The sequence below is a fragment of the Anarhichas minor genome, unplaced genomic scaffold, assembly GCF_050575085.1.
Source record: "Anarhichas minor isolate MPS153535 unplaced genomic scaffold, ASM5057508v1 ptg000025l, whole genome shotgun sequence".
Classification (NCBI taxonomy): Eukaryota; Metazoa; Chordata; class Actinopteri; order Perciformes; family Anarhichadidae; genus Anarhichas; species Anarhichas minor.
In genome coordinates this window covers 10,174,312-10,200,654 of record NW_027466471.1, presented here as the reverse complement: position 1 = coordinate 10,200,654, position 26,343 = coordinate 10,174,312, and the positions used below count along the sequence as shown (strand labels likewise).

Below are 26,343 nucleotides of genomic sequence, written 5' to 3'. Positions count from 1 at the left end.
TGCCCTTCCAGCTGAACCATGTATTCTCTAATGAAAATCCTTTAGACCGAAAGCTAAAAATAAAGTGTCCTCTGCATAGATTTCAGTACGCGGATATGTATTCTACCAATAACTGTCAAGTAGAAAGCATTGTCTCCGGTGTCATTAACCCTGTGGCATGATCCGGTTGAGACCTAAAGTACACTGAGGATAGATTTTTTAAAGTTTCACTTCAATGCTTCTCTCCGATGGTGGAGTGTTTTCTGGATTCGTTCTGAAATTCTAGACTCTGACTACACTTCACAAGGTTCCCCTGAAGACGGCAAACTATTTGATGAAATGCCCGTCACCACTGTCAGAGACGGTGTACTCCACATCAGACAATATCTGATGATGAAGTGTATCCTGCACACAACAGTTTCTGGCAGAGGCACATATTTAGCTACACACTGTCTTGGACCCAAAATGTGGTAGAAAACATCTTTTAGTGCGGAAGCTGGCAGATCGTTTCAAGAGGAAATCTGTTGTGGTCTTGTCCCTCTCGGCGTTTGCTTCCCCTCCCTACAGAGCTGCTTTTTTTTTTTTTTACTTTAAGATGTTAATTGGCAACCACGGTGTTTACTTGCTTCTAACCATTGTATGCTTCAATAGTGAATGGTTAGGTTCAGTTTCACTTACCTATGACGGACATTAGATCATACTGTAAATGTTTCTTGTGAAGTTGTCAACAAAGTTATTTATATCCAGATTTTCTCAGCCAAAATGCATTTTATGTACACTCGGGGATGACAAATGTGTTGAGTGTATTTTCCTCTCATAGAAAAAGACATATTTTCAAATGTTTCAAGTTTACATTGTTTACATCCCTGTTTTGTAGCTGGCAGCCTACTTCTTCCTCGCCTGTAATGTTGCGTTAGTTTCTTTGCCACCGTGACACCAGTGGCAGGAATGTGTATTGCCGTCCTCTCTTGATTGCGCGCATGTATGCGCACCCCTTGTGCGTGTTCAATCATCTTTAAAAAGTACCCTTCATCAACATGTGTGCACCACCATCTTCACAAGTATTCATTCAAAGAATACCACTCAGTCTTTGAGCATACGTAAAGATACTTGACATTACCGCAGAGAGTCACTTGATCTGTTCAGTATTAATTCCGACATCACTGACTTGATGTTCTCCACGAACACGACTTATATTCCTTTCATAAAGCCAGCTTTGTCGCTCTCCTGCTGGTGTCCGTCTGTCTTTTTCCATCACTACATGTCGTCATGTCCCATTTGTTTCTCAATAAAAGTGTTTTTACTCCGCAATATACCCTTTTATTTTATATGAAAAGTCTGCATTCAAAGTGGTTCGACCCTACGACCTGTTGTCATTGAGTTTTATTGGCCTTCATGTTTAAATGTCACTAATTTAAGAGATGGTATCGGACTACGTCACGGCAAGATGAAGATGAACGGAGCCCGACTCACAATCAAGAAATGAACAACGCATTGATTTTCTTCATGCTTTGTTCAGCAATGTTTGTTCAGCAATCTGTAGACCATTATACAGATTGTAGTTATGTAAACATATAAAACGGCAAACATCATTTTTATGATAAATGTGTAATACGCTCTTTACTGCTATGAGGTCACATGCTGACTGGGATTTTCACTTAGATTATTATAGCCACAGCATTTTGCATTTCCTGCTAAATCCTCCGATGAGAGAGAGTGTGTGTGTGTGTGTGAGTGTGTGTGTGTGTGTGTGTGTGTGTGTGTGTGTGTGAGAGTCTGAGGAAACAATTCAATTTGATGACTCTGATACATTCTCTCCTTGTCTGTTTGTCCATCTGTCTGTCTGGATACATTTCTTGATTCACTTTTGTTCCCTCGGTGATGTTGCACCCTGCGTACAGCACACAGCACAGGTCACACAGAGCCATCTAGGGAATGAGATTGTCAGTCCTCATCACCAAACCACCCGCCAGACAACTCAAATCAAAAGTGATCTGAAAGGATTGATATTATGGACGGTGTGTCTTTGCAATAGATAGTCCACAGATATAAGTGTGCGTGCACACGCGCACACACGCGCGCACACTCCAGAGAGAAACACATGAGTCGCATGATAACGTCTCATTTTCTCCTTCTCAAAATAACACACAAATAAATCCTCCTACACTCCCATCTATGTGTACTACCTGTGCCTCTCGCCTCTCCCTCGCCGCTCCTCTCTAATCCACTTGAATGTAGCTGGATATTAGATTAGAAAGTTATAGATGTGATTATTCGTCTCTGGGCACAGCCACCTATTCGCTGATTAAAACGTGAACTGGGGGCCATTATGTAACTGCTTAAAGAGATTAAACCTAGTCGCCCCTGTGGGGGCTCTCTGTCATAACGCACAATAGAGATAACACAGGAGATGGCACACATGACGGGATGTTTGTTATCCCTACAGGTGGAAAGATATAGGAGTGGAAATGTGAGGAAAAAATGACGTTAGTAGAAGGGGGAATGGTATTGTAAGCTTGTCACAAGTCTAACTTTAGTGAGTGGAAGGCAGCAAGCATTGGCTCCTCTTTTGAAAAAACGGATTCTGACCAAAACACCCTCACCACCAAATGAAAGTGTAACTTCTGGTTTGTTTTATGGAAATATAGAACAGGTTTTGAATATTAGCATAAGTGCATGTGAGACACAATTCAAACAATCTGAAGCGAGACGTAATTGTGTTTGGAGGACAGAAGGTGCGCTGTTGATGATTTAGTTTTTAGTCTTTTGCTTGAGGCTGGGGAAACATTTATGTTGCTCTTATGACAGAAAACAAGTGAACACCATGCTCCACCCGAGCAAAATTGAAGTGGCTGAATGATGAGAGTCCACAGTCAATGTTGTTACTCAAACTGAAATATTCATAAGCGACATGCTGGTTACTGGCTGCTCATTTTTAACCCTCTGCCAATTGCTTCTAGGAGCAAAGCATTAAACTTCTCAAAAAGCATAATCAAATGAAAAACATTCCTAAAAAGAGTTTTGGAAGTGTAATTGTTTTCCCTCTTCCCAAGCTAGATGGTCCGATTTGCAGTGTTCCATGTCGTTATAGCTAACTAGTCATTTATACGTCCCACACTCATACATGTGTGTAGAGTTGTCAACTTCACTGTGAGAACAGGACTTCTGAGATGCTCTTTGCTCTTTTCACACTCAACAGTGGGGGGGGGGGGGGGGGGGGGGGGGGAGCCTGCCGTTACAGAGAGAAGCGGAAACGCAATAATTGTTAAAATATTGATAACGTTGAACCCTTTCATATACAGTCTCGCCCTCAGATGCATTCACGGACATGCACACACAGAAAGAGACGACAGTAAGAAGAGAGCTTGAGCAGGTAATATTACTCTTGCTGAGTCTCCCATCTCTGCACACCTGGCCAACCGCGTGTCGCAGCGTCGGCCTCAAACAGTTACAGCATTTCTTGAACAGAGCCCCCTCAATTCTGATGTCGAAAAAGGTGAGTGTGTAGACCAGGGGTCGGGAACCTTTTTGACTCAGAGAGCCATGAAAGCAAAATATTTGGAAATTTATTTCAGTGAGAGCCATATAATATATTTTAAGACTGAATTCAACTAAATGTGAGTACAATAAGCCTCTGAATTTATTGTTTTAAATAATGTTGTTGTAATACTCACAATTAATGCGACTTCTGCGACTTCTGCCGCTTTACATTCGACCGTTTCATCGATGCAATTTTGTCATTGCAAATTAAGCACACCGCAGAACCTGCTCTCTCCACAAAGGCAAATTCTTCAGTCCATTCGTCCTGAAATGTACGATACTCCTCATCCTTTTTTCTTTTCGCCATCTTCTTCGTCGAAGGGTTAGCTTTGAGCTAACGACCGAGAACACTGAGTCAAAAGGGGGCGTTTACCTGTTTACCCAGCAACGGCCAACGTCAGCTATTATCATCCAATAAAAATAATGGACAATTGCTCCTGCAGCCAACTGCAGCCCTGAACAGGACATGAGCAGTGGAAAATCGATGGATGGATTAAAACAAGTGATAATATTTTATGTTTTATCTGAAAAGCCGAAATCTGCGAGCCAGATGCAATCATCAAAAGAGCCACACCTGGCTCGCGAGCCATAGGTTCCCGACCCCTGGTGTAGACAATGCTTTCTACTTGAGACGCTGTTCAAGACAGCCACATCTAATAACAAATCACATTGATTATAGTATTCTGCCACCATTTTGAGGTAGACAAGTATACCTTTATCAATATACGGCGCTTTTGGAGCCATATAAGAAAGTGGTTTGACATTATGGGAAATACGCTTATTCACCTTGTTGATGAGAAGATCACTTCTATCCATCACTCGCATGTTTCAGAGTAGAATCAGTACTTTGCATCCAACTCTTCCTTTAAGGATTATCAAAACTATTTTTTCTACTGAAAATAACTGTGTAGCATAATGAGGTTGTGCCTAATGCAAATAGTAGACTGTTGATAAAAGCAGAACAAGAACCTTTTCTAATGCTGTATATCATTACATCTTTTACCCTCTTCTCTGCATTATCAAGGTGGTGATATCCTTTTAATGGCGTCCTCTGTCTGCCCCTCTCATTATCGCTGCGTCTTTGATGCTATGGGTTAAAGGCACAGGAAACTGACACAAAAACCTGTTCAACCTCCTAGATACTGTATATCTATCCCTGTAATGATGATGAACACCAATAAAGGGATGTTGGATTGTCTTTGATGGTCTTTACATTCAAAGAAAAAGAGATATGGAGAGAGTGTGACAAAGTCCGCAGAGAGTTTAGTTAGAAGTAGAGCTGGTCGGCTCTGGGGCAGAAACACACACACACACACACACACACACACACACACACACACACACACCCTGCAATCGTTATTTTTTCAGTTTAAGTGGAAGAGTTACTCGACACGCACATCTCTTATTCACAGCTTTTGGAAATAATCCAAACTGTGAAAAGTGAGGAGGACAAACCAGATGCACATTCATTGTTTTAAATAACAGCTAGTCTGTTGTCTGCTTTTCCAAGAATGTGAGATTGGATGCAGAAAGTGCCGTGGGCCTGACCTACAAAAAGCCTTGACCTGTTAAAATCACATCTAATCTAATCTAATCTCATACAGTTCCAATGAAAACTTTCTTGGAAGAGGAGACAAATGTCACAAGATGTATTTAAGTTTTGTGCAGTTGGTTCAAACTTAGGGGCCTCAGGCAGTGTTAGAAAATATAAGTAAATGTCCATCTAACTTAAACAAAATCTAACAATAATTTGCCTGCTCTTAACTATATTATGTGATACACTTCTTGGATATTACTTTGAAGTATTTGCAGTACATATGAAGTGTAGTTGTGCTGTGCTACCACTTGGAACTGTGAAAACACCACTGCCATTGACTGTTGCTAGTGCAAGTGCTGATCCATATCCAAGTGTGCCATATGTTTCTTGTGTAAGTTATTGCTTTCCCATTCCCAATAAAGTGGCAGAATAAAAAGGCTTTTACAGGTCCCTGCGGGTAGCAGCTACTTCCAGTGGTAGTCACTGAGCTGTCGGGCTGCTGTGGTGACAAATGGCACCGAGCACATATTTTACTATTGCCATTTACAATGCATGATCCAGGCTGTGCTGCTCAAATGACTGTGCAGCAACACTGTTCAGTTGTGTTAGCTGGAGGAGTAGCAATTGAGCTGGTTTTGAATCTATTCACCAGTCACTTACATGTTTACATTTTTCTTCAGTAGTCAGACGTGTTCAAGGTGAAGCTGCGGTTTCAAGTAGCGTTGATCATTTAAAAAAAAAAGATGTTTATCATATCAGATGCAAAGATGGCCTCTGCACAAACAGAGATGTATGGACATGTGAAGGCGCTGACATAAATATGTGGAGACATGGGAGCCGTAAGACAAACCTGCAGTCACCAAGATTAAAAAGGATGGCTTCATTTTGTAAATGTGGTGACTACTTGACATCTTGCAAAATGAACAGTATGTCATATTAGCCTTTTAACAACATGTTGTTCATATAATCCTTGACGGCAATCCAAAATGTACTTCATGTCGTTTTTACAGCAGTGTGCTTATTAAAGGGGATAAACAAACTCGGTTGTAAAGTTTTACCTCTCACAGTATACTGTTGCAGGTCCAACGCACGTGGCCGTCAGGGGGCAGACATCAGTCGGTGAGCTCTCGGAGAAACGTGGCTCCCTGGTTTGTTCCTCAGCGGCAGCAATTATAGGCGCGCACACGTGCGTACACGCGCAAACAATAGATAGATACAATGGATTCAAAAAATACATACTACGACTGTCTCAAATATGTCTCAAACATAACCAAGTTCATAGAACCAGGAGGTAAAAAATAACAATAATACAAGAAAGTAAAATGTAATATCAGTCTCCGGAAAAGCCTCCAAAAGAACATGTGAAGAGTTTATTTTAAGCCTTAAATGTGGTCAAAGTGGGGAGAGAATCCACTTCACCCTAAACGTATCAAACTCCACAAATATCCTTATTCAGACGTGCCATTAAGTGTCCAATGTATATGAGGTTTTTATTTGTATGATATTAAAGTAAGAAATAGAAGTAGGAGAGTGAGAGTGAGGGAGACATAGAGAGTCTGGTACGGTAGCCAGAGGGCGGTGGCATTTCTGTCTCTCTGCGTAAACGGAGAGAGTGGAGAAGGAGAGAGCGCACGGAGAGAGAAAAGCAGAGCTTATAGTGGCAAGGCAGCAGCGCCGCTGACACGAGTGAAGGGACCCCGTGGCGATTTCCACCACCTCTCTCTCCGCACAGCTTAACCTGCGCCTTCTGAGACGGACTCCGACATCGGGACTAGAGGCGATACACTCAGCCACCTTTTGGTTTTGGACTCGTTTGATTAATCAGCAGACCCTGAGGTGGACGAAAGGAGAGGAGAGGGGGGGGGGGGGGGTCCTCATTTCCCCCACCGCGGACCGAGGAGTTGTGTGTGTGTGTGTGTTTATGTGTTATACGCGTTGCTTGTAATGGGGAAAAGTGGACAGAGAAGTGGAATAGGACACGGGGGTTGCAGCTTGGTGAGGATGTGCACCACGCCGGGGATCCTGCTCCTCCTGGTGCTCGTACACCGAGGAGTCGCCCAAGGTAAGGCTGGAGAGCGCGTCTTCTTTCACACCTTTTAATTTTTTCTTTAATACACTTTAATTGTTTCAGAGCGATAGAAGCTTTCATTCATTGCCGAGATGCGGCTGTGTGCTAGAGGCGGCATGCCTGTCAGTAGGCGAGGAGGCAGAAGAAGCTCCTGCCAGGGGATGGTTTTACTTTTTTGTTGTTGCTGCTGCTGTATTTACATTTTAAATTGAGCTGATGAGGGCGATGCTTTCCGGTCAGCGTCTTGAGGCGTTAAACCGTGCGTATACGTGCGCATTTCCCTGACCCGCTCGAAGTGTGCGGTGCCCAACTGTGAGGCAAAACTCGCAGCCCACGTTTCCCTGTGAGGAGGAACGACTAATAAGCTAATTAATTTAGGACGATAGAAACGTACACGCTTTAATAACTCATAAAGGCTGCGTACTACGTGAGAAAATATGGTCTCGACTCGCCATTGAGAACCACACACATAATGTGAATGTGACTGTAAAAACTCCCGAAGTCCGTGTCCGAATTGAACAGTGCAGTGATTTTATTTGTCTGTTGGTTCGATGGATGCGTTAATGGGCTCCGAGCTCGCAGTTAAATTAACGTGAAAACACTGTGAAGGGCAGGACTTGGACTCCACGATCAGCCGACTAATGTCTCATTGCAGAGCGCTTCGCAGTGTAGACGCGACGCTTTGCTGCCCGGATTGGAAAATTGATCAGAAGTCACAAACACTCACGGCCGCCAGAAGCGTATAGAGGCAATTATACGCTGCAAACCTCACAACAACAACAACAACAAAAAAACAGGAGTGCTCAGAACAAACGCGCTGCAAACATCACGGGTGCAGTTGGAGATTAAATGGCACATCAAAGCGCCATCATTAGCTCATAAAGAGAGTTCCCCCTATCAGTATTTAAAACACTAGACGACGAGGTGTTGTTTATTAGAGCCGCATCGGCACTATAATCCCCCGGGGAAGTATAGCAGGCATATTAAAGTGATATTTCTGAGGAGTGACGTGCAGCACAGACGGTGGAGGGTACCCGCAGGTCTCGGTGCGGACTGAAGCCCGAATAACGAGCCGAACTTTCTGCCCGTCTCGATATTATAATTTCCATGTAAGAGCTCCGTGCGAGCCGCAATGTTGGCTGCTCCTCCGAAATGCTGACATACACGAAAATGTCTCTCTCACTCTCAGTGACTTCCTCTGGTAGAACTCGTGCCCTGTTAACGTTCATCCAAACGCATTCATGTCTAACTCTCTGTTGTTTTACCAAGTTGATTAATTCACCACTTCCCCCTTTGTTTGGCCTCAGTAACCTCAGAGGTTTGACCTTCTAACAGGCACTTACGGTGCGTGTCATCATCTATTAATGTCTAAAAGTATAATATTCCATTATCCTATTAGGGCCCTGTGTTGCTTTAATCTTTAGCCTCCATTATATAACTAATATTCCATCTGAATGCCTCTCAGGAGATACAGTGGGCTGGCTAGTCCACAGTGCAGTCAGTAAATTGGTGTCAACGTTGCTGATCCGCCGAAGGTTTTTTTTTTGTGCTGAATTTGGGAAGTAATTGGACATGATGTTGCGGCCACCTTAGTCTCTCGTTGCCCAGGGGAACAAGATTTCAGCAACACCCACCAATATTCATTATGACCGTTCTCTATAGGTTGACTGTTAAATCAATACATTGCAATTTAGGTACACGATTTGAGTAGGCTTTCACCAACCTCCGATAAATTGCAGCTTGGCAGTCAATTTGACTTTGGTGGAGAAATCGTATAATTGGAAACTAAAACAGTTGATGCTTTTCAGGCAAATTAAACTCCTCAATCTTTGTCCCTCATCCTGCCCCCCCCTTTTTAAAAGTTTGTATTTCTGGTCTTCTCCTAGTTTGGGCTTGTCTATTATGTTCCCTGTTTGTTGTTTCTCTCTTCCTCCCAACTTGACTCGTGTCTCTGAAGTTGGTTCTTTGTGTGTGAGGAGTCGCGCCATTAGTTGTTCTATTGAATGGGGAAAACACACAAACACATTGACCCAACTGTGGGGGGGGGGGGGGGGGGGGGGGTTGCTCTGTGTACATAGCTAATCCTCTCTGTGCATCAGAGCTGGATTCAATTCCCACTCTATTCAGGTAGAGATTTTCCCTCAAATTACAAACTGTTTCTGTGGGCATTTTGTCTTTGAACGGAAAAACAAATGGTTGTTTTTAACCAAATGAATCTGCTCTTTAGTTCTGCTCATGCCTCATTGAGTGTCTTATGGCCAGTTCCTGCCTCCAGTTTAATGCTGCAGTGGAATATGTGGTTTGGTGTGCTTTAATAGCTGAGTTTGTTATTGAGGTCGTTAGTAATTATGTTCATGGTGATGGTGTTTGTGGAAATGATGCTGGCACTGCTGTGGATACAAATATTCAAAATGTTCAGATGTGAGAAAGGTTATTCCGCACATAACGGATCCACATTTTCTTTCAGCACTTAGTCATTTGATCTGGCATGTAGACATCTTGCTCCTAGCTTTGCAGTGCTATAGAAAGTGTGTTACACAATGGAAAACTCTCTTGCACGCTTGTGCGCACACAGACGCATGTGCGCACACAGACGCATGTGCCCTTACAATGAGAAGAGAGTGCGTAGTTGAGATCCTCTAATGCCAGCTTGAGTGCGTGTGTCCGCCTTCCGACTAAGGCCCACCCTCAAGCCTCTTGGCCTATTAAAAAGCCATTAGCTGAGCCCCCAACATTTGATCTGGAATGAACGGGAGTGAAGACCACTCGACAAAGTCCCCTTGTCTATTATGATGACTAAACTGCATTGTAGCCATGGTCTACAACTCAGCTGCTGAACAGTGTTCCTCTCAAACATTTGGTGTGTTTTTGCGATGTTTGTTTGGCTGTTTTGGGTTCGAGTTACACGCGCTCGCGTTTCAGTGGCATTTTGTGTTTCAGCTCGGAAACCCTTTTCTTTAAATGAAACAGAAGCGTTTATTCTAGGATAGCTTTTTCTCACTTAGTAGGTGTGTTTGTGTGAATCTGGTGGTGCAGAGTTGTGTAGCTCTACTGATAGTGCTCACATGAGGAGTGTGTGTATTAACTTGGCAGCTTAGTTGTCAGAACTCCTGTGGTGTGTGTGTGTGTGTGTGTGTTTCTGTATGTGTTTCTGTGCACACATGTGTGACAGAAAAGTCTGTACTTGGGAGTGTGATTTTGTACATGTGTGTGTCAACTTGGCATCATAACAGTGCTCCAGCAGAGCTCACATGGTATTCTCTTGCATGTGTGTGTGTGTGTGTGTGTGTGTGTGTGCGTGCTTTTGGCATTATGATATTGCCAGAGCTCCCCTGCTGTCTCCCATTATGCTCTGATCCTGTCCCATGGTGCACTGCAGCCATCCAGGGTTCAGTGCTTGTGGGGGACGACGTCTGGGAATTATTGGAACTAAACAGGCCAATTTGATTGGCCGCGCTACTCCAGCGACCGCAATGCGATTGGCCGAGCAGGATTTATGTGGTAAATTTAATGCCATTTCTGTATCAGGGCGAGAGAGAGAGAGGGGGATAGAAAGAGTAAGAGAGGGGAAGGATGAATGGATGAGGAAGGGAGAGATCTCTCTGGGTGGTTTGTACCAGCTTTGATCACTCCAGTAGGACTTGACAAGCTGACTGACTGCCATACACACACACACACACACACACACGCTCACACACAGCAAGATAGTTCTGCAGTCAAACAATGCTGCATTCTGTCTGCGTTCTCTGCGTGTGTGTTTGAGAGCATATAGTGCGTGCGTTTGTGTGTGTGTGTGTGCTCAGCCAGGCGTTCACAGGAGTGTGTGAAAGGAAGTCTTTGACTGTGTCTGGGGTTGTTTTGTATAGAAGACCCTCCTGCTGCTAGCAGCAGCCTAGTGGTGGCAGATTTCCCTCACCCTCTCTGCCTTCTTTCTTTTTTTAATACATTTTTTAATTCTTGTTCCTCATCTGTACGTTTTATAAACCCTATACTTTAAGTGTGAGCAGTGATTATACGTTATACACCTTTTCTCCATCTCTATCTCTGTCCTCCAGTCCACGTCTTCTGTTAGCTGCTGAATGGTTTTTTATACTGACCTTTTTTCTCTCTCTCTCTCCTTGCCTGTGGCCTTGTATGTTCATCCATTCACTCAGTAGATTTAATGCTGCCTTCTGTATCCAACAACATTTGTGTGCATATTATATATACGGTTTACTTGGAACTCATAGCAATTACAGCTCGGCCTATTTCAAGAATCAAGAGCCGGAACGTGGGTTGTTTGTGAAGCGGCAGAGAATTTTTTGCAGGCATGTTTTTCTTTGAGGAAAGCAGAGATGAAATCCGATTTAGAAGACGCAAGTGTGGTTTTCAAAAGGCTGTGTCGACAAAGTGCGTCACACCGCTTGCACTATTTGCTATCTCTCCCCCTCTGCAGGGGAAAACCCGGGATGTAACATAAGAATGCGTCCTTCTGTGTGTGTGTGTGTGTGTGTGCGCATTTGTGTCTTTGAGCGTACATGTTTACTCGAAAGACGGGCTGAGCTAGAGAAAAGAGGAGAAGCTAAATGTTCTGAAACTGATTCCCAGCGTCTCCTGCTGTTAGGCCTAATTCCTTCTCGAGTTTCATGTAAAGATCTGGAATTATGAATTTTTCATGGCCCGCGAAACCTAAGGCCTCATTTGGTGCTCTCATTTCCAGGCTTTTTGTTTCAGTTAGTTGTGTGTGTGTGTGTGTGTGGGGTGGGTGTTCTGAGAGAACGCCGTTTGTACCCAATCAATGGCCTACTATATAGTTCCCACTGGTCTCATGCAGTCCTGCACTGCAACAAATTAAAAACCTATTCAGTCTTTTTAACCACAGATTTAGAACTCTTACTTCATTATCTTTAAAGTCATATTATTAAACCACACTGCAAGATCAAAACACAAGTATTGCAGTAAATGAGCTGCTTGATCATAAGCATAGGAATAAATTCACATCATCGTGGAACAGCTAGTTCACAGAAAAATCCCAAAATATTATTTTCGACAAGCTAACTCTGAGACGCATTCTCTCGTCATGTATTCAGCCTACAGCCGGGAGAAGCAGGGCGTCTTTGATTCCCACAGTGAACAGTTGGACTCGGTGAACTGAAGCCACCGTGTGCCAGGCCACAGATTTTTTGCACCGTTGTCCATCGTCTCAATTCCTCTTTCCTGTCATTTGTCCCCGTTTCTCTCAGCCTCTCTGTCCTGCTTTCTCTCCTTCCCATCTGCTACCTCTGACATTCTGCTTGCCTCTCTCACTTTTTGCCCCCCTTTTATTATTCTCTTCTTCTGCTACTGTCTCTCACCACGCTGTCCCCTTTTCTCTAGTTAGATTTACACTGCTTAATTAGAGTGTGGCCCAAACAGTGGACATATTGTTGTGCATCTGAACGGGGCCCACAACCAGCTGGAGATGTGTGTTTGCGTGTGTGTGTGTGTGTGTGTGTGTGTGTGTGTGTGTGTGTGTGTGTGTGTTTGGTCACAGAAACATGGTGGAAACTTATCAGTCACACACACATCGTTTCAATACAGATAGATGGAAAGAAAAAAGGGAAGGGAAGGAGACAGGTATAGAAATGGAGCTCCACACCATGCCAGCTGCTCTCCATTGAAATCTCACCCCGTATCTCTTTTTTTAAGGCCTTGCTCCTATCCACAGCCGGCAGCTTAGGCTTTTCATGGTCTGTATATTCTTTTTATTTGATACCGTAAAACCTCCAGTAAATAGCCCGGGCTGGTTTACTTGCTTCAAAACACAATGTGCAACACACTGTGCGTATTGAAGACAGGCGATTACCGGAGAAAGTTTTTTTTTTTTCTTTCTTTCCTTTCTGTGTGAAGAAACCGACTTCTGCTTCTTCAGCTTCATCCCCCCGTGTCTTCCTGTGTCTGTCTCTGACACTTTCTTCGGATTAATGCCAAAGCACCAATCTGCTGCGTCTCCAGATTTGTTGCTCGTTGCACTCGTATTAATGAAAGGCTGCAAATTTGGTGATGTATGTATCATTGTTGAAGTATATACACAGATTGCTGCAGTGCTAAACCTTTATGAGCCAGGGCACTGCACAGGTGTCCACCCCCCCCCCCCCCCCCCCCTTAAAGACACACAAATGCAAAAACAAACATTTCTAAGTATGTGTGCTCCGTTCGAAAGAACAATTCCACGAGTGCAGACACACGACCAGCAGATGGGTGCTTTGGCTGAATGGTGTGTTTGTGTGAGCAAGAGAGTCTTATTTGTGTCACCATGAATATGTAATTAATCTCCCATTGACAAAAGACGACGTGCCTCAGCAGGGGGTCCACGAGGCGGGCACCCCGGGTCCTTTTTTGTTTCCACTGAAAGCTTGTTATGGGCATTGTCCTGTTTTGAGAGAGTGAGCTAGAAGAAAGGGACACGTTTAAGATAAGATCTTATATAAGGAATGGAGAGAGTGAACTAGAATGAAGTTGGGGAGAAAAATAACTAAAAGGGAAGATTTTATTTCGTTTTTTGGGGTTGAGAATTTGATTGAAAACAAAGCTGCACTGTAAAAGCCCATTCAACTCCTGGTTGAGGGGGGATTGGGGAGAGGAGGAGGGGGAGGAGGAGGTAGAGGAGGAGGAGGGAGCGAGGGGAGCGAGTGAGCAAGCGGGCTGAGCGGCGTTTGGAAGCCGCCTGAAGGATTAGTCTTTCTCTTCTTCGTATCTTTTGCCACTACATTCTCTCTTCCTTTGTAACTCTACTTTCTACATCTCCCCTTTATACTGTTGCCCTTTTTCCTCTCCTTCACTCTTTCTTGCTCCCTCAATCCAATGCCTCCCTCCCTCCCTCCCCTCCAACACTAACTCTTTTCTACCCCCCCCCCCCCCCCCCCCCCCCTCTCTCTTGCTCTCTTCGTGCCAAAACTGTCTGGTAATCTAGTGGTCCATCTGAAAGAATATGCAAAAAAACCTGAAACCATAATTACTATAATCACCACTGTAACTTTGTACCTCCTAGGCTTACATCCACACTCTGTACACACACGCAAACGCACACAAGTTTTGCCTGCTTTGAAAGAGTACATTGTAATTCTGTAGGATGCCGTGAAAAAAGGGGATTTAGCATGTATTGTAAAAAGGTTTTTGGTTGCCTGTTCTCCTGCTGTAGACATGATGTAATTTACTGTCGTGTACCTTGTGTAGGCTTAGCAAAACAAGGGAATAACACACACACACACACATAGGCAGGCAGGCAAGAAAGCACAAAATCGACAGAAACATTCAGTTAGAGTTTATAGTGTATGATCGATACAAAGGCACAAACACACTGTGTTGTAGACTTGCATATGGTACAAGTCCTTTCACTTATTTTTGCTCCACACCGGTTGTAATAAGGAACCCGGCATATTTTTCTCCGCGGGTGACAAGATTACGTGTAAGCAGTTTGCTTTGATTCATTCGAGCACAGCATTCTAAGTGGCTAATGAATATGGGCAGTACTTTGCTGAGAAGGCATGTTTGTGTGTCCGTTGTGTGTATGTGTGTGGATGAAATATCACATTGTTATTTCCCAGAATTATCCATGCACACAGCGCTTTTTTTCCCCCCCTCCCTCCTACTCCCCCAGAGGAGCACAGGTAGGAAGGCACTGTAGGTGGAGAGAAAGCGGAGAGAATAATGACTCTCCACATTTGCTTCCTGAAATCTTTTGTTCTGCGGGGAGAGAAAGCGATTGTATATAGGGGTGAAAAAGGCAGGGAATCAGAAGAGCCAGGCAGAGGCAATGCTGAACGAGTGGGAGGGAGATAGATAGTGTGACTGGGATATGGGGACATCAAGCGCGGGAGAGAGATAGGGAAAGACTGCAGGGTTGGTAATTAATCACAGAGAGGGAAGAAATTTGATGAAACACCGCAGTGAAAAAGGGACAGCTGAATAATTTCACTCCACTTTAATTTACAGTCAGACAGAAACTTTGGTGTTTGCATCACCCGATTTTTGCCTCTAGAGGTCAGGGGCAATGGGATACAGACTCGATGCATTTAAACAGATTATGTCCTGAAGAGCAAGTTGTAAGAGTGTATTGGTCTGTGAACATCAGGAAATACAGATAGATACAGTCGCTGTGAGCTGCACTGCTGATTTCCAGTATTAATTGTGTGCATGTCATGTGATTGAGAAAATCATTCAGAAGCCTCTCTTTTCCTTCGACAGGACAAAGGGACAATGTGCCTGCCTGCCCAAGGCTAAGTGCAAAAACTGAACTGTTTAAAACTGTAAAGTCTGGTTTACTTTGCTCAATGAGAGCGACATCCGGACTAAAGACAATAGCTGGCTTGACAAAAAGAACAAAAATAAAAGTTAGCTTTCCTTGGTCTGCGAGTCCATCGACGAACACGTCTGAAGAAAGTTTGCTCTATGAGTGGAAGCTACCACTTGTATAGAAGTTTTTTTTTTTTTTGCTTGATAAAAAATGGATCCGCCCGTTGTCTGTGGGTTTGGTTGCCTTTGTTTCTGAATGGAAAGAAAGAGAGTGAATTTATTCATCACTTGTTGCCAAAGTCGGACTGCAGAGAATAGATTGTTTTCCTGCAGGTTCTACCTCTACATTACCGTGGTGTGCACTTCATACCTTGTGGTTTATTGCATGCTATATTTGGTGTGCAGAGCTTGTTGTGCAGGTTTTGTCCAATAGAGAAATCACTTCAATATTGAGAGGAATAAGGAAGGTCCAATATGAATATCAACATGACTCCGGTATTGGGATCATATTGAAGGGAAATGCAAACAGACTTCAAGCACTTCACTTTTGAACCCTACTTCATGTGCAGATTCTTCAAAACACAGTATAAAAAAAACGGACCAGATGGACAGCATAAATAACGAAAAGCAAATAAGATAAATCATATTTATTTTTGAAATAAATTCAGTTTAGATTAAAAATAAGACTAAAATGTATATTTTCATTTGCTAATACATCAAGACACAAAAGGCCTTTTATTCAGTGGCCTAAAAAAATCCAGAGAGTCAACTGTTCGCCACCAACTTTAATAAGCACGGAGTCAGCTGCTGGTGCAGATAATCAGATATTACTTTTGGGGGAAACGCTGTTTCCAAAGAGGCTTAAACTAAACGGGGTGATGATGAGGTCAATGGATTAGAGCTTTAGAGTTGTTTTGAATGATTGGGAGATTTAAGATCTTCTCTCCACCAACCTCTGAGTGAAAGTCATGTTTTATTACGGGCGCTCCACATTGTGACTCAGCAGTGCAGCTATTAAAGTACAGACCCACTGCCTTTGTTTTGTGCAGTTTCGGATAGGCTACGCTTTGTTTTCATTGATTCTCTCCCACACAAACTGTGTGTGTGTGTGTGTTCAAGTACAAATGACTTGTGTGTGCTAACTTGTTAGCTGTGGCCTTCTGATCTGAGCCCTCTGGCCCTCCGGGCTGTATTGTCTCACAACATTTATCGATGTTTATTGAAAATAAACCTTTGGATTGAGCCGAAAAAAAAAATCTCTCTCTTTCACTCTATCTTACTCCCGCTGCTTGGCATGTTTTAAATTCCCATCCTCAAGGATTTCTGTAAGGCTTTTAAGGCTTGTACAGTAGTAGTTCGTTTTTTCTGAGCTTAAAGTTAATTGTAGCTCATTATGCAGTTTCTTGGAGGAGATCAGTGGAATTTTACAATGTTTTTCATAATGCAGCCCTCTACCATGAAGTGCCACTTTGATGCTTATATTTTGGTGACCGTTTATGCTCAAAAGGACACAGGCTCTGTGTGATATGATGTCCACCATGCTGTTATTTATTGTCTTGGAATGATCAGTTTTGGGGATCCTAAATCCGCAGATGAACATGGCGAGATGAAGGGATGACATAATGACACTAGTTTGTTCCTCGCTAATAAATAACGTCTAACAATTTTCCTTTGATATTCTTGTGTAAACTACAGTTCTCTTGAGGTGTCCCATCATTATCCCATCATTATAAGATGGTCCCTGCTGTGATCTGACAGCTGATGAAATCTAGATGCAATTCAATATGGAAGTTTCACACACACACACACACACACACGCTTGATCTGAGAAGTTTCACAATGACACGTCATGAAACGTTAAACAAAGGAGGAAATGAAATGGCCACATATGTACGAAACAGACATTTCCCTCTTTCAAATGTTATCTGTACACTGTGTTTATAATTCTTCATTCTTTACTAAGTAAAAACAAGACAAAAAAATAAAATTCCTGGTCTTTTACCCAATGAATTTACAGTGCTACTTTGATGTTGTAAACAACTTAGTCATAATGAGGAGCACTATTTTATTCTGTCTGCAGCAGCACTGCTTTTAATCAGAAGGGGGTTAGACATATTGTTTTCCCAGCATCATTTAGCTCTAATGAATGCGTTTCTATTTATTTTTGGAGGGGTTGTTACAACATCAGATAGCTCTTTATCTTGCATGTTGAACTAACTTGTATATCTTTAGAAAACATGTTGACAATAACAAGTATGAAGAGCCTTTTTCTAAACAAATGATTGCTGGTTTTGGATGACGTAGTTCTGTAGTCACTTTCCCTAAAGATGGAAGTGAACGCCCACTGCAGATGATTAAAATCCAAATTAAAAGTATAGGCACATTTTACATCGAAATATAATTTACTTAATTTCATTATGGTGATGATTTTATGAAGATAATCTTTTCCACCACTTAAAGGCAGAGTTGGTGATGTTTTAAAACCAGCAAGAGTACGATGAATAAAAAAATAAAAATAAATAAAAATAATAATCCAGTCCCGTGTTGCCAACTCTTTTCCAGTGAAAGTATCCGCACCAGTTCCAAAAGTTGCTAAATCTAGCAAGAAAGTCGCCAAGTCTGCAACACTGACAGCCCGTCCCTTCAAAGCCATTCCCCGAAAATGATTTTCATTATCATCATGAATGTAAGCAACAAACATGGATATTGTTGGTACTCACAGCTGTTGAACTAACAGCTTGTGGTAACAACCAGTGAGTGTAGGGACAGAATACGTGAAGGTAGACCGTGTTGGGAACGTAGAGGAGCGTGTCTGGTTATCAGCATCTAAGAAACAAAATTCTTGACATCAATAGAATTATTAATGTCAGTAACAATCATTAATGATTATTAATAATAACGGGGCACCACCCTGCGAACAGGGACCAATAACCAAACAATAAAACTAAGTCTCATAATTAGCGTTCACTCATAATGTCAATAGTCTGAGTACTATTACACATTCAGAGTGAAAGTGAAGGTTTAAGTTCGAGCACAGGCCACTACATCCAGTTATTATTACACACATATGCACAAGTAATCACAGACGACTGCTCTTTAAAATATAACAGAGTTTATTAAATCAAAATAATAAATGATCAAATCAAGTACTATCAAAATCAACAAACACTATCATACAATTATATATCTAATACCTAAAGTCAAATGAATAAAGTGGGGTAAGGATATGTATATAGATATATGTACATGTGTGTGTGTGTGTGTGTGTGTGTGAGTGTGTGGAAACGAAAGGGGGGGGGAGCTACTCAAACCGTGATGGTACGTAACCTAAAAAGGGGCGTGTGAGCCTACAAGCAAAGATGGCGGAGTCTATTGACCCGCGACAAGATAGCTGAGAGGTGGCTACGTGTAACCACGTGGGACGGCGCACAATGTGGGTTGGGACAATAGATTACGCGACCACGTGTCTGAGAGGTTCACCCAAAATCAGTGAATCTAACTATGTGTGTGCGGGTTAGTAGGACGAGAGGGAGAGAGAGAGAGAAGCTCTGAGCGCGGTGCTCGGCGCTGCAGTGAGAATGTGAGGAACAGCTGATCACTCGTAAACTCTGCGGTCGGATTCTGAACCGACCGGTCACGCTTGTACGGTGATAGTTGCGGTTCCAGATCTCACTCACAGAGCCGATTTAAAGAAGAGAGAATAAAACCAAACAAAATAAAATAGTCCCCAAAACAAAACACATCTTTATCACTGCGGTGAGATGCGAGTATTGCTCTCGTATCACCCCGAAACTCGGTCGGCGAGACGAGGTTCCGCCACCGTGGTTTTGGTCTTTGAAGTGATAAAATCACAACCTCCACATCCACTAGCAGCGACGGATCTAATGCAAACAGTTACATCAGGAAATACACAATATAACGGGACTCCGTGGTCCGCGATGCTTGCGCAATAACACGTTATAACACGACAGTAACTTAACGTAACAGGCCCAGATACCAGTAACTCTTACTTGTAGAAGCTTCGTTCGGTAGGGTACGTTTCCCGTGGTGGGGATCACTCGGTCCTCGAGTAGCCGCTGGCTCTCGGTGGCGCGGCCTCGGGGCTGGCTGGCGCAGACTCGGCCTCCTCGCTGCAGAGAGGGGCTTTTTAACTTCGGCTGAGGGACGAGGTTTGGGTCATCCTTCCCGGAAATCTTCGGCGAGGAAAGATTGTTACCTTCTGCCGGCGGTGTGTACACAAAAAGGGTGGGAGAACGGGGCATAGGAGTTATCCGTTCTCGCACTACAGGATCCAAAACTCAAAATAAAACACAGTCTGTTCGACCAGCGAATGTTGCATGTGACCTGATAGGATTTGATGAGGCCGCGGTTCCTCGTGGATCTTCTTGTCCCCTGGACGAGTCCGGAGTGAAGAGGCCTTGTGGACCTCCTGACACCAGCGCGTGTCCGGGGTGAAGAGAGCCTTGTGGACCAGCGGTGTCTGGACGGAAGAGAGCGAATGGCGTTTCCTGCTCGCTTATAAACCAGGTCTCGAACAGTGGGGGGCCATTTCTTGGCCAATGAGGGGCCAGGATCAAGTTTTGGCTGTGCTGGGAGGTGTAGTCATTCATCTTGGAGTTTCCATCAGACGTTGTATGACAGGACGGAGCATGGGTGCTTCTAGACTAGGGCCAGATCCCAACATCCCCCCTTTGATCTGAAGAGCGGGGTGATGGCCACGGTCTTTAGAGCAAACCAAGGGCTGGCACGTGCATCCATGTGGTGGGAAACACTGTCCAGGTATTCCTGAGAACCTGAAGAGGTTAGACAGTCCAAGTATTCCGGGAACCAAAAGCAGTGGTTAAAACAGTCAGTGTTCAGTGTTCATAGAGTTCAGAGTTCATGGAGTTCGGAGTTCAGAGTTCATAGGGTTCAGAGTTCATTGGTATCTGGGCTGATGACTAAGGTGGCATCTGGGCAGATGACTTTAACTACCTCTACCTACATCTACTATCATACACAATTCAAATCATAGGTGAGCAAAAACATTATTCCCAAATAATTCAATCGCTAATCATGATTTTGTGATAATCCTAGCATTGCGGTATAGTGTCAAAGAAAGTAACAACCCAAATAAAACAAAACAAAACACAAAAGAGAGAAGAGTAGAAAAGTAGAAGCAGGTGAGGGGGGGGAACAGTGGTTACTGGTTCTACTCCTAGACGAGACTGGAGTCCGTCGGCGGAGCCGTCGCAGTTTGGTTAAAACGTGGTGTTACGAATAGGAGGGAATCCAGTCTGGTCTGTAGCTTCTGGATGTATTTGTACATAATATGTGCGTTTATCACTCTGATCGGTAGATTTAGAGCGAGTTCTATGTCTAAGTTTTAGGATCTATCGCTATTGGAATTGCGCTGCCAAGACTATAGGCCAGAGGTACCTGTGAGGGTTGCATAACAGTAGTGGTAGCAGATTTACGGATTTTGTTAACACGGTCTAGGGTGACCAGCTAGGCTGGGGTTTAGAGCGGCTCAAGCTGTTGACAGATGAGCTGTTCTCTGATGAGGTCCTGCATTAAATCTGACTGCTACGGTGTAGGTTATGTCTTCTTTGGTCACTTCTGGTAGAGTCTCTAAAGCATGCAAAGGGTTATGAGAGTGGAGCGTAAGTTTACAGTCACAATGAAAGTTTTTCAGGTCTTGTAAATGTTCTGGTTGAAGTTGGATTTGTTAGCGGTTAGTGCATGCCTACAGGGCGAGTTGAAGCATGCAGTTAAACGTTAGTAGTCAATGATAAGCCGGATTTTCTGGTTGGTTTCAACACTGGCTAGATTGGCGAGTTGCACTCCCTGCGAAGTGCATCTCTCTAAGTTTCTGTTGTCAGAGCCCTCACCCCTCGAGCTGTTCAAGTGGCGAGGGTGCATACCACCACGTCACCGCCAGCACTCAGGGAAGCGTCGAGAACGGCTTCATTCTGTAGTGTGTCATGGCGGGTAATGATGACATTTCCCCCGCCCCTCCCCCCTAATTAGAGATGGAGACAGGTCCCCCGCGCAAATCAAGTTCAGTTCCCTAAAGCGGGGCAGGAGCTGGAAGAAAAACCTCGTGCACTAGGCATCTTCTGTCCCCTGCGGCACTGGCGACTTGACACGCCCGGGCGATGACTCGGCTGAAAGAAGGCGGTGGCGTCGTTGAACAAACTGGAGGTGGATCACGCTGACAGAGCAGGATAAACAAGGCTTAGCTGACAAAGGATTTTCCGAACTAGGGTGCTGGAAGGGCCTCTAAGGTTGTGGTACCCTAGAGGTGTATGCGAAAGGTGGGGGGGACACATTAGGTTCGTTTCTGACCTGGAATCGAGTAGAGCAAGTGTGTTATGGCCCCCCAGTACGACTGAAATATATATATACACACAGGGCATTGTCTTTGTGAACAAGGTCGCCCAAGAAGGTTAAAGAACAGGGGGGGCGCGCAATTGGGAGTGGTCGTTTCAGGGAGTGTGCTGAGTTCTCTTCCCCACCCTACTAAGTAGACTTGAGCAGCAGAGGGGAAGATCCCAACAACCGTTTCAACAAAAGTTTCAAAAATGTCTTTGAAGAAGACCAACCCATGCCTTCAAGCACTTTGAGTCTTCACTTGTCAAATTGAAAAATGGTGTGTTTTGTATTGGGACAATTTTGTCTTTTGTTTGTGGGTGCGAGCTCTTGAGTGTTGTTGCAATTTTTGGGGCCTTTGTTTCATTCTCAGCTCACAACAAAGCCCCAGCTGAGCTGTCTCTTCACATAAATAATAGAAAAGATCTCTTCCTGATAGTCCCAGCAGTGAGGAAAGTTAATTTGACACAACTTGCAGAGCCCATGATTTAATGAAGTGCAGTAAACGATCACAATGAACCACAGGTGTTTCATATCTGCGGCTGTAATCCAGCACATTTCAGAGGGTTTCAGACTCAACTGTTCACCTCCACCAGATATTCTTGCTTTTTTTGTTGTTCTTTTTATTTACTTTTGTTGCCATCATCATCTCCCCGAGGCACAGCTGGTGTAGTGGTGCAGTAACGGTTTTCGGCACACAAACTGGCTCACTGTCCAATGACATGTGGCTCAATTGGCCTGCCAATACCGGGACAACACACACACACACACACACACACACACACAGTATACTAAGGGACAAGTGTCTCTGCCCTGTTGAACACTAGCATACAAGGGGGTTTCCAGACATGGCAGCCAACACACACACACACACACACACACACACACTCACTCACACACAAACACACACATAATGGCACTGGATGGTTAGTTTGGCAATTAAAGTAGGAGTGTGGACAGACACTGTGTCTCCATATGCAGTAGCTGTTGTGCCCTTGGCAGGTTTGGTATATCCTGTCACCCTCTAGGCCATGTCTGATATGTTAGCAGTTGGGAGTTTCAGAAGGGCGGGAAAAGCCACCTGTACTGTTGTAGCAATTCGTTACCTTCAAAGTTTAATGCCTAATTATGTTTTTGACATTTTTTTGATTTAGCCTAAATGTTGTCTTTTCCTGGGCTTACAGTACGTTATCTGATTTTATGAATAGCACAGAATACATCAAACAACAGTTTTCACAGGCCGAGTAGTACTGTACTACTTGTGAAAAGTTAACTGAACCGTGTGTAAAAATTGGTGAAATGCTCCTTTTTAAAGGTTTTGTCTATTCTTAAAAGACCAAACGTCATCAGACATTCTTTGTTGATTCTTTGGGGGAAATTGAGTCACGTTCCAGTTGTTCCATTTGAGAATAAAAAAAGATATATACTGTATATCGATAAATACAGAAGTTATAAGAAAAATATAAAGTTATTGTACAGTTAAGTCAAAATTGCTCACTTTAGATATAAATAAGTAAATGATGGTGTTATAGCTGCTGACAGGGGTTAAACAAATCCAAGGGCCAGTCTATTGACTCAGTGTCTGGCACTCTGAAGATGGAGACTAATGAGACATTTGGTCCAAAATATTGTGATGTTTGAATTTCTCTGCATTTTAAGTTTACATGTGCACTAATATTCTGACACCTACCCTGTTTTGGATCATAATGGTGATGATAACATGGGATTTAGAGCGACCAAGCCATTTATCTCAATGCTTAGTTGGGGGGGAAAAAAAGGTTGCCTGTGTTGCCTGGGCTTGTGCGTCTTTGTTAAAGTATACCCATCCTTTTTAGGGATTCATAATCACCCTTGGCATTTCGCCAGCATACTATAGAGCACTACATCAGACCTGGACATCTACCTCAAATAAATTGGTTGCAACTGTAACAGCTGCACACAATTTCAATTGTTGCCTACTTGTTGAAATGTGTTTCATGGCCGGTCCTCTGTGGCAAGTAGCCATCTGTGAGCTATGCATTTAGCATTTTGAGCCAGTGACATCATGTGTATGGGGTTACTTTTTCTGTGAGCAGATGAATGAGCGAGAGACTTGTGTCACGGTGTCAAAGCAGGGTTATTTCACCACATCAAAAGAACAATAAATAAATGTCTGTGAGCCTCCCTTCGCTTTCTCCTCATCTCTGTTTCTCTTTTACACTGTCTCCTCTTCAACCCCTCTCATCTTTCTCCAGTTTGGGCCGAGTTTCTTCCCTTTTCTCCTTCCTTTCTTTCTTCCTGTTTTCCTTCCTTCCTTCCTTCCTGGGGGAAAGGGAGATTTAAACTTTAAACAAAAGACACAAGGAGGGAAACTTTGTAGAAACATTTGAAGTTTCCCCCTTCTCTGATCTGAGAAATGTCATCCACACCCAAGGAACAGTTTCAAAAGAAGCAGAAAGTAGCTGACTAAAGCCAGACAATGCCCACGGCTCTCTCTAGCTCCTCCAAATCCTTGTATTGTTGCTGTGGTTATTTGTGTTGCTTCTTCCTCTGGGCCCCTCCAGGGTTTTTGTGTATCTCCGCTCAGTGCTGAGGTCTTGTCAGAAAATGAGGGCAGGGCTGCTGTTTTGGCCCCAGGTCAAGTCGTAACTCACAAAAGTTTATGTTGTAGTTTGAAAATGAACCGAAACGCACAGCTAATGACAAACTTGTCAGTTAGTTCTGTGTTCAAATTTTGTGTCTTTCCCCCCCGCCTCCCCCCCGGATTTTGTGGAAGCATCTGCACTGTTTTGCTGTGTTCATTCGGTAGTGGGGAGCTGCAGGAGGGAGAACATGAAACGGAAACATTACCTGCTGAACAGACAGCAAGTCACTCATCTCGAGTATCCTGAAATCACTTCTAGTTAGAGAACCATGAATATAAAGCCTCTTGTAGACCGTTATAAATGTCATCCTTGCATGGCACCAGCTTACGATGTATTAACTATGACATAGTGAAAATACTCCACGCCATATTGCCTTTTTATGGACGTGATCCTAAATAGGAATTTGATTGTTAAATTTATTTTCTGTAAATGAGCAAAAGAGAGTGACTGAGCACGGCATTACGTTTTAAGTGTTCGAGAGCAAATGTGTCACTCCTCGTTTCATCTCTGGCTAAAAGGCACCTATGTAGCAGGATTCAATCAGGAGCAGTCCTCCTCACTGCGCTGCCGTACAGTTTAAGTCCTTCAAGCTTTTAGTTCCATCACTTTTGGTCTTTAGAGCAGAGGAGGAGAGGTGTGTCAGATGAATTATTTACAGAGCAGGGAGTTAAGATAACAAAATGCTTCAGGGTTCCAGACAGACCGGTGCCATATGGGGTTATACAGACGTTGTAGTGACCTGTGCATTCGAGATCTTAGGTGAGGGAAATAGCAAAGTCCTGATATCTTGAATTATATCCTAAAGGGTCTATTCATTAAAAAATGACAACAAAATATATTTTATTTAGCCACATCGAACCATGTAAAGAGTTTTCATTCCACAATGAGTACCGTATTTTCCGCACTGTAAAGCGCACCGGATTATAAGGCGCACCTTCAATGAATGGCCTATTTTAGAACTGTTTTTATATATAGGGCGCACCGGATTATAAGGCGCATAGAATAGAATAGCGTCGTAAGCGTGTCTCTTGAAAGGTGCCATTTTGGGGTCTTTATACACACAAGTGGTGTTGGACTAGGAGTAAGCACAGTACCGGTGTTTACCGCGGTGCGGCATTGTAGTTTACCAGTCGTACTGAAACATTTTGACAGAGCGCCGTGTACAACCAGTATGGATCAACCAATTAACCAATTGATCCATATATAAGGCGCTCCGGATTACAAGGCGCACTGTCGTTTTTTGAGAAAATTAAAGGCTTTTAAGTGCGCCTTATAGTGCGGAAAATACGGTAATCATTTCAGCAAAATATGCGTCTCTTAGATTTCTGCTTTCACCTTAAGGCAATGGTGGTGGGCAGTCACACAAAAGAAAACAAAAATTTAGCAATTAGGGTATTGAACTTTGCAAAGAGATGCTTCTAAATAGCATTTTCCAACGGAAATGTGTTGCATTGCAGACATTTCATGGACAGATGCTGCAGTTGTAGTCTTAGTCCTAGCACTGTAGACGTCACAATGGTTGCAGAAGTTTTTCCCTCAAGGAAATGCCACAGAGCTTTCATAGTATCAGGTCGATAGGATGGCTAATGAAAAACAAGGTAACCACTTTAAAGTTGAGACGCCTTTTGAACTTCAGTCTTTTTTAAAGTGGTATTTCAGGTGAGGGTTCCCCTACTTTGTCTCCAGTCGATATCTAAACAAGACCCTCTAATCTGTGGAAACAAAACCAATTGTATTCAGGTTTTTGTAGACCAGGCGTTGCAACCAATTTGCCTCGAAGAAAATCAATCAAGGCAGATTTACCGTTGGCCCCATGTTGGCTACATACAATTGTTTAACACACACACACACACACAAATGTCTCGGAGGTCTGCTTAAGTAGACATTTAATCATCGAGGACCTTTTCCTGCTGGCTGCTTCATTGAGTGGATCAGACACACATATACACACAACTTGGTGTTATACACGCACACACACACACTGTCGCGTG

At 43.4% G+C, this 26,343-nt stretch overlaps 1 protein-coding gene across 1 annotated transcript in view; it reads left to right on the top strand.

Annotated features, from left to right (window-relative positions):
* The first annotated feature begins 6,694 nt into the window (after positions 1–6,694).
* Positions 6,695–26,343, top strand: part of LOC142957592 (netrin receptor UNC5C-like) — a 174,477-nt gene continuing 154,828 nt past the window's right edge. The window contains exon 1 of the mRNA XM_076099516.1: positions 6,695–7,118. Within this exon, the coding sequence (XP_075955631.1) occupies positions 7,001–7,118 (118 nt within the window). The 5' untranslated portion in view covers positions 6,695–7,000. The remainder of the gene's footprint in view (positions 7,119–26,343) is intronic.